Genomic DNA, 9,196 nt, shown 5'->3' with positions numbered 1-9,196 from the left:
GATTTATATTTTGATTTTAGTTAACAAAAATGTTTATCTCTTTTTATTTTTAGGTTTAGTTTTGTTTAAGTATAATATTGATAATAGCAATATTACCAACCTTCTGGTCTACATGTCCACATTACGTTTTATTTATAAATAAAGAACCTTATAAATAAAGAACCTTTTATAAATAAAGAACCTTGAACCTTGAACCTTGAATAAAACAATAAAAATGTATCACCCCCTCTGACTTTTTAATGCTGCATCTGCAAACAGTCTAAAAGCACACAAAACCTGGCAATTAGTTTTTTCAAAATAAAGTACATTTTCTTTTGCCAACTTTTTATCAAAGTTAAATTAAAGTTAGATTTCCATACAGTTAGCGTGAGGCCTGTAAAACTGTAAAATCATAAGCTAATGTTGACAACAAGATGTTTTCAGAAAAATTCAATATAGGTGCTGGTTGGGCTGTTCCATTCGCCTGCTCTCTGTGTTACCTCATTGTATTTTGTTTTTATATCAGCCAAATGTTTTTTGGGTCGATTTATGTCTGATTTATAAAAGTTATACAAAAACAGCTCCCACAAGTCTCACCAACAAGTCTAGGTAATATATTATAACTTAAAGTCACTTAAGACCTTAAACAACCTTTTAGATATGTGTGATAAGTGTTTAGTTTGGTTAAAATTCAGGTCTGTTTTCCCCTCCTGCCATCATTCAACTATTCTAACCTTCCACTACAGCTCCACTCTTGTCACTTGCTGGCACTCTTCTGTTTCAGTATAAATTAGTGAGACTCTCGGTGGAATTTTTCATTGCTAGGCGTAGAGCAAAGGACATTCCGTTCACCAGGGTTGCAGACAGAAATCTCAGTGGCACATATCAGAAAATTCTAACCTGAAAGTTCACGGCTAGAGACTGCCAGGAGTACGTGCGAAAATATAATTTTGCATAATTTGGCCTTATTCACCCAGCATGCACCTCTCTGGCAAGGTGAAGGTTGTTATGAGACCCGCTGTGATTTCACTCATACAAATCTCTCCGCTGCAAGAACACTGGGTGTTGTTTTTGAATATATCTGATGTAAAAAATACATCAGATATATTCATCAGAAACGTTTCTCCCACAAAACGCTACGTCCAGATGAACAGAATCAACTTTTGGAGATTAAAAGTACTTAATTGAACCTTGAATTAAGAGTCTTAAATAATTACAAAAACACTTTTCTACAAACACCAGCTAAAGCTCTGACAGCTTCAACCTTAGTGTGTGTTCAAATATAAAGATGAGGGGTTAACATTTCAATCTATTTTGACCTGGAGGTCATCAAAAGTTTCACTTACCATTACCTCACATGACTATGACATTTTCCCTTATTCCCTCAGCATGACGTAGGATTTATATACCTTATATACTGTTACTGTATGTTATATATGTCTGACACTGTCTGTATTCCTTTGTTGTTTTTTGAATAATATGAAAATATGTGACCTCTACAGCCGCGAAATGTCAGTGTGGTGTGTGAGGTGTGTACTTGTGTGGGTGGGTGGTAGACGTGGGGGCAGCTGGGTGTGTCAGGGCCTGATATGAGGTCTGTGTGACGGGTGTTAATGGTGGGAAGTGGATGATAAGACGTAGCGATGACCTCTCCGCGGTGCCAGGAAATGATGTTTTACAGCTTCCTCCCTCTCTATCTGCCGCAGGAGGCAACTGTAATGAATTGTAATGTTAGAAATCTCACTCTGCCACATTACGCCACAACCAACGGCTCGTTTTCTTTCTTACTTTTTTTTCGAGTACAACTGGGGATGATATATTTATGATTATTTTTTGCATAAATGATCACATAAGTGCTAAAATTTCGGTTTTGGGATTTTTTTCTCTTAATAAATAAAACCAGGTGATTTTTGAAGATACCTGCCTTGAAAGTTCACTATCACAACATTTAAGCAATCAGGAGCTTCCCATTAAAAATATAACAGTGGACATTAAAAGAAAAGAAAAACTAGCTTTTAAGTCCTTTTTCATTTGTTGACACGGGAAGGGGAGTGTCAGATCAAACATAGGTGACTAACATTACGCCACAGTTGTATCATCTTATTTGCATATTCAAACTTATATGCAAGCGTGTGGACTGCTGGAAAAGGAGCTCCCTTCTCCTCTAACGCGGGTTCAGACAATAGCAGACACAAAGGGGAATAAATTCACATCAACCTAAATTAAAAGAAGTTAGAAACAAACAGAAAGGACTGAGTGGAAAGGCAGACAAAGATTTACAGTCCAGCCTCAGACGGGTTCTTAAAAGAGAGGGGCAGATCCACAGCAGGTGCCAGCTCACCTCGACCTGTTGTGATCGGTCGCCGTGTTGAACACTGGCATCGTCTACTCACCTCGTGACCTTCTACCGCACCGCCGCAGTGTGTTGTCCATCACTGACTGTGTGCGTACACAGATATATACGTCAGTCTGTCAGTTTTTACTGGCTCTCTCTCCTCTCTCAGCCCGTGTATTCAGAAGCACAGTCCTCTGTATTCTGACTGGTTAGTCTGCCTGTTCCGTACAGACTGCTTGCTTCTATGTGAATGGAGTCAGATTCGCACTCGTCCTGGTCCTTGGGGGAACTTTTGGAGTGGATCTTTCCAATCTCCTCCAGGGCACTGGCTAGAGAGTCAAGGTCAGAAGTGTCCTGGTGACGAGCCTCCCACAGGCTTAGTATGACTGCAGACGGACTCCGCTGCTTTGCAAAATACCCCAGGTTTCTGTAGAGGAGCACATACAGGAACATGAAAGTAACTGTTTCTTTACAGATGCCACATGCAACGAACTTGCAAAAGAAAACAAATCTTTTAATGACTTTATCAGGTGGTCTTAAAGTTTAAATGTAAATGTGTAAATCTGCTAGTCCATCACTCGTGGTAGTTCGCCTGCTTCCTATGTGCACACATGCTACAGGAGTCCTTACACAATATGACTTTTCATTGTACAACCAGTTAACCAGAATCTACATATAAAACTGTATGCTTGTCACTGTGTGCCTATTGGTTAGTCGCTAGTAACAGTCACCTACATAACACTGTAAGATATTTAAGGCCCCATCAACTGTCAATCAAATGGTGAGAAAGGTTTCACTTGGGAGACACCCACTTCATGTTACTAACAAGTATTTTGCCTGATTGCGCAACAAATCATTGAATTTCACTGACATTCCTCTGTCGTTACATCATTGCTGCTCTCCTTTTTGTGCACACCCCGCCTAACTTTAAATTCATGGAAAATGATCATTATGTTCTGTAAAAGCACTTACTCAGGTTCAGCTAGCTGATGCATGCCCACAGTAGAGGTTCACGTCAGCTCTTTTTTTAAGCCTACTGTATCCACACACATGAATTAGCACAACATTTCTTGAATGCCGTGATGGAATCAGCAGAGATGCTAATCATGTCGCGATGATGGATTGGACTGTTACTGAGGCTATAATCTTGCCAAGATTGGTGACTGCCTGGCAACTTGGTTGCTAGGGGGGGAAATGTATTTCCTTAAAAGCTGCAAGTAGCTGCTGTGCAGGAATCATGCAGGAATAAAGACAAGTCAGTGTCCCCCTAGTAACCAGCTAGGGAAAAATTTGTGTTCTTTAACTGGCTGGCAACCAATTGGGAAATACAAGGTGCTGGAGGTTTGCATGCTTTCAGTATATGGAAGCAGTATATGTAAGAGGAATAAAGAAGAGGCATATGGTGCTGCAGCAAAAGTTTGGTACAGAACATCCCAATTGTCTGTTAACATTCAGCAACTACTTGTGGTTGTGAAACTGTGAATAGTGTGATGCAAATAACAAACAGAGACCATTTGCCTTCAAAGCAAATGATCTGGTTTCAGCAGTGAGGAATAACTTTAACCAGCAAGCTCCAACAGCCACTCACCAACGTGCGCAGAGGATGCCTAACTTGCATGGAAAAACATTTTTGATCTTTTGAAGCAGTTTCTAATTTATCAGACTTGATTGGTGAGCCTTTAAATGCAGTCTTTTGGTCTTGTGACCATAAAAATTAATGCTGAGGCTTTTTCCCTGTTCCCTATCATACACCTAAAACAACTAGCTTCTTGAAGAGTTTAGTCCAGACTGGCAGGGCTATAGCAGTGCCACTGACATTAAAGTGATCCGTTTTTGTGTAAAGTGTTTGCTGCCCTTAAAGAACGAGAAGAAAGACGTCTGTTTCAAGCAACGTTTAGAACTGTGTCTCTGTCTTCCTCCCCCTCATCACTGCAGGCTTGTTTTGGACAGTAAAGGTTAGCAGCTAACGAGCGAGACTAGAGTGAAGGCACAGCAGCATTTTGAACTTTTAAAGAGCCTTAAAAAAGTTAGAAATGAACTCTGTAAGAAAGATCTTCTGTATCTACTGTTCCGGCTTCATGTAGTTTACCAGCTATTGAGAACATGAAACTGGAAATTTCAAAGCAACGTGACATGTATTTCAAATCATATTTTATTTCACAATGAAATCTGTTTCTAGAAGGGCAGACCTGGGCATTGTGTGCGTGACTTCAGTGGGGTCTTAAACAGTCTTCAACTAAACTCCGCTTACTGTTTTTTGCGATTTTGTGGGAAATCACAAGTCAGCTGGCTGCTATTAATTTTAAAGTGACTGCTATTTTTCTATATTACGTATGCCTGTGAATGGAGCTTCACTGCAAATGCACTGGAACCCACGTTTATGACAGATGTGAGAGTACAGCCTCAAAAGACGTGAGATCACATTAAAAAAAGAGTAACTCATGTGGACGTCTGAGTATTTATTTACTGACGTCAGAGGTAAAGCTGTCCACTTTAAAGCTGTGTTTAAGGTTTACAGTTTGAATTGAGGAATACAAAAACTTGACAGATCCAGAGCTGGAACGGACATCTGAACCTTTGCTGGCAAAGCAGAAAAAGCAACAAGGACCTTTGACCACGTTATACACATCGAAAGATGAAGCTGCCAAGAGTAGCTTTGTGATTTCACAAATTCACAAAAACAACTATAACTCGTTCTCTGATGGGGAGATTGTCAAAGAGTGTTTGATGGACTCTGCTGCACTAATATGCCCTGAGAAAAAAAAACATTTGGAATATGCCCCTCTCCAGGTGAACCATAATAAGATGGATCAAGGACAGTTTGGGAAAGTTGGAGCTTCAGTTGAATACTAAAGCAGACAATTTTGACTTTTTCTCCTTGGCTCTGTGATGTCCGTGATATAGTCCATTTCAGCCGATGGTTGTCCAAGTCAGGCAAAATGTTGAACTTTTGAAATGATGCAAGATAAAGTAAACCTGGAACTGAAAATTGATACTTTTGCATTGTTTTAAACACCAGGAGGTGTTGTTTAAGTCAGTATAACTGCTGGACCTGTATTCTTCTCTCAAAAAGGAGAACTCACATCCACACATAAGGAGACATGATCCAGAAGATGTTGGTTCTCTCGGATCTACTTTCATATGTGAACAAGCATTCTCAGTGATGAAGTTTAACAAACCCACATTAAGGGCCTGTCTCAGTGATGGCCACATGTATTTCCACCTCAGGCATCAAATCTGACTTGAGCCCCGGTGTTCCAACCCAAATAGATTTCTTCCATTGTTCTTCAGTCTGCATGCCAAAGTATCCTTGGGCAAGATGCTGTGATCTTAAGCAAAGTATTAAGATACTATCCTTCACACTCTCCGATGTGTTTATTAGAGTGTGAATGTTCTCACTTGTTTGTACTTGTATCAATGGGTGTGTAAGAGTAAATGAGGCGTGTTGTATAAAATGCTTTGAGTGCTCAAGTAGAGTAGAAAAGTGCAGCAGTATACTAGAAGCAGTCTATTTGCTTTGTACAAAGTTTGAAATCTTTAACTTTTGCAAAAACATGCACAGTTGTTTCTGGCACTGCTGATTAAATATCGGTAAAATGTTGACATTTTTAGGTAGAGATGGGATTAATAGAGTTCTTATCTTGACAGAAATTCTTGTGCCTTTTCCCCGGTGCAGTAAGAAGTGCAAAAAACAAATGGAAGTAGAAACAGAAACACTGTGTGTAGAGTTACAGAGAGCAAAAACTTAATGGAAATAAAAAAAAGCTCAACCACTAAACAGCTACTGAAAAGAGATAAGATAAGAACAAAAGTATAAAACATAAGCATAAATCTTAATATCATTATATACAGTAATTGAAAAAGGCAGGAAGTAGCACAGTGTGGGTTAAATTTTTCAAATGTCAGAAAAGGGAGGATTTATACTTTCCCTGTTTCCCAACATCCACTCTATTAGTAGTTTGTAAAGAAATATAGGTACTAATGAACAGACCTGCGTTCAGCTAATTCGTCCCAGTTTCTCATGTTGCCCACCCCTGTTCAAGGGACAGCAGACCATTACAAGGTATTTTATAACGGTCATTGCTGCAAATCTTTGATTTGTTTATTGTTAGCTGACTGTGCATTTACACATTATTTAAGGCGAATTTTTAAGAAATGGCAAGAAGAACCCGTATCCGTGCTACTCTACAGAGTACTCTGAGAAATCCATCGTGGCCTGTCATAAAATGCTGAGTTCAAACCTGTGATGTTTTTCGTCTTTTGTTAGTTTCTTTGCATTTTGTCCTGTCGGGCTGTGTCTACTTTTATTTGTCTTTGTTGTGACTTCTTCTCTTATTTTGATAACTGTAGACCTTTTGCTGTTTTTACTTCCTGTCCTTGTCTGTTTTCCCTCCACTGCAGTAATGACTACCGCGCCTTGATTGTTTTCACCTCTGTTAATTAGCTCCATCTGTTCTCAATTATTCCCCCTCCCTCTCCCCCAGGTTGCCTGTTTGTTCTCCTTTTGGCTCCCAGGTTTACATTTAAGTGATGTTTTCCTTTGCAGATGACGTCATCTTTTATTTAAATGTTTCAAAAACTGAATGCAAATACAGTGCACGTAATATGTTGATGAAAATGACCAAGACAAAAATTTTACATGGTCATTCCAACTGCTCTTACATTTTATAGTTGTGTTTTTAATACAAAAACACCAATTTAGGCCTGCATGACTGGGGCTAAGGTGATTAATTTCACAGTGACTGCCAGCAACTGCTCACACCTGAGTGGAAAACACTGAATTTTCCCTAGCCACCAGAAGCTGCCAAGTAAACTTGGGACAAAAAATAAGAAAATTTGTGTTTGGTTGATTATTTCTTTGTTGTAACAATGCTTCTTGCCAAGAAATCTGATACTGTTGGAAAGCCAGCTTATTTCCCTCAAATAGTGCCAGACTTGTAAGGAGGATGTATTTGTGGGTTGAGCAGCAGACCTGAGTATGTGGGTTGCATCAATGAAAAACTTGCAACATTATCTCTGCCACTGCTAAACAGCTTATTCTGCTATTGGCTCTTGTTTGGTGCTGTTTATTGGATTGGATGATTGAAGTCTGAAGACACAAGACATATTGGCAGTTTAATCATTTATTAATTTAATAATTTACCAAAAAGGAGCCTCAACAGAGTTCAAAAGAACCCTGGTCACGAGCTTGATCACACACGGGAGGGAGGAACTTCTGGCACATGCCAAATCAAACCAATCAATTGCATATAATAAAACAGTTAAACCTTGGCCAATAACCTCAGTAAATTCTTTTTGTTTATTTTCCCTGTATATCAGGTTAATTCAACTTCGTTTCATCTTGTGGTTCTGAAACCATTGTTTTAGGACCCTAGTTATGGAATCCACTAAAAAACAATAGTTACCTATATGGGCCCCAAAATTGATTGTTTAAAATCCTAAAATTAAACCCATTTGGGTCATTGAATCCCCTTTATTTGACTCTTAGAAAATCAGCATACTGAGTGCTAGCTGTAAATTAATAGAACTAAAGAGTGTCTCGGTGCAGTAAACAAAACCATCTGCTTTTCCATGTACCTAGAATGAAAAGTTCGACCCTTTAAGAATAAATTACCACCGCAAGTGATTACCACTGAACAGAGTTTGCTTTATATTTCATTCTCAGCTTCTGCCAAAGGAAAGGAAAACTAAAGCTTGTTGCCATGCCAATACAGTACAATGCCTTTGTGTCTCACTGAGCAGGGAGTCCAGCTGGGGGCAGTGTTTCACTGCCGCTGTGTGGTTCTTCACAAGAGACACAACAGCAAGCAGCACAAAAAAAACTGCAACGATTGGTCACATCAGGCTCAGTTCAAAGCTGCCCAACTTGGAGAGGAAAGCTTATCTGGATAATTTAGAAATCCCAAAGGACTCTTAGATAGCAGCATCTCATGAATCATGCACTTAACAGGAGATCATAGCTGACACCAGCTAAGGCCAAGCAAAGACAACAACTGGGTTGAGGAAATAAGAGTGCAGCGTCTCATCAAAAATGCATATTTGTGTTTGGGAGAAGAAAAAAATCAGCTAAGAAGTAAGTGGTCAGAGTGACAGAAATGTTGGAGGCTCACTGGATTTCGCACTGTTTATGTTTCAAAAGTAGAGTGGATGTAGGTGTCAGAGTGTGTATGATGTTCCACAGCATCCCACAGTCAGTTACACCACGTGCCATACAGTTAAACAGGGAGCATGAGGAACCTGAAGCTACATTCAGCAGCTTATCAACACCCACAGGAGTCTTATCACTGTCATCAGCAGTGTTGGTCAAGTTACTTGAAAAAAGTAATCAGTAACTAATTACTGATTACTTCCCCCCAAAAGTAATCCCATTACTTTACTGATTACTTATTTTCAAAAGTAATTAGTTACTTAGTTACTTTTTAAAAACATGATTTACAACCTGAATAGGTGATAAAGCGATAGATCTTTCAGCCCAATTCTACTTTTTCTGCATAATCCATCATATAAAATGTAATCAAATGGAAAAATTCTCTTTTTAAATTTTTTTTTCTTAGTTTTAATCTTTTAACTTTATGCATCAAGCAAACATTAAATTATATGCAACATTCTCTGACTGGAAGAAATTTGTTTAACATTTAAATTATTTTCTGCACATTCCAGCACATAAAATAAAATAGGTTTTTGTGTTTACACTCAGTCTTTCAAATAGATGTAAGTAAAACACAGCAGAAAATAAATAAAATCAAAGACTCAGCGGTCCTATTGCTCTATTTTCACCTGTTTAGCAGGAGTGGGGGAGGGCGGATGTTTGCCCTGGTGCAGGTGTGCCGCATCGGTGGGTGGAAGAATCCGCAAGTTTCTCTGTGAATTGCCCATTCTGTG

At 39.0% G+C, this 9,196-nt stretch overlaps 1 protein-coding gene across 2 annotated transcripts in view; it reads right to left on the bottom strand.

Moving 5' to 3' along the window:
- Positions 1 to 196: 196 nt before the first annotated feature.
- The window catches only part of unc5db (unc-5 netrin receptor Db), a 279,454-nt gene continuing 270,454 nt past the window's right edge, over positions 197 to 9,196 (bottom strand). For both annotated transcript variants that reach the window (XM_040050206.1, XM_040050207.1), the window contains one exon: positions 197 to 2,741. In XM_040050206.1, the coding sequence (XP_039906140.1) occupies positions 2,480 to 2,741 (262 nt within the window). In that variant the 3' untranslated portion in view covers positions 197 to 2,479. The remainder of the gene's footprint in view (positions 2,742 to 9,196) is intronic.

Source organism: Simochromis diagramma, unplaced genomic scaffold (genome assembly GCF_900408965.1).
Source record: "Simochromis diagramma unplaced genomic scaffold, fSimDia1.1 OVJJ01000159.1, whole genome shotgun sequence".
In the NCBI taxonomy this organism is placed as follows: Eukaryota; Metazoa; Chordata; class Actinopteri; order Cichliformes; family Cichlidae; genus Simochromis; species Simochromis diagramma.
Note: the sequence above shows the minus strand (reverse complement) of the source record. Positions and strands in the feature narration are given on the sequence as shown.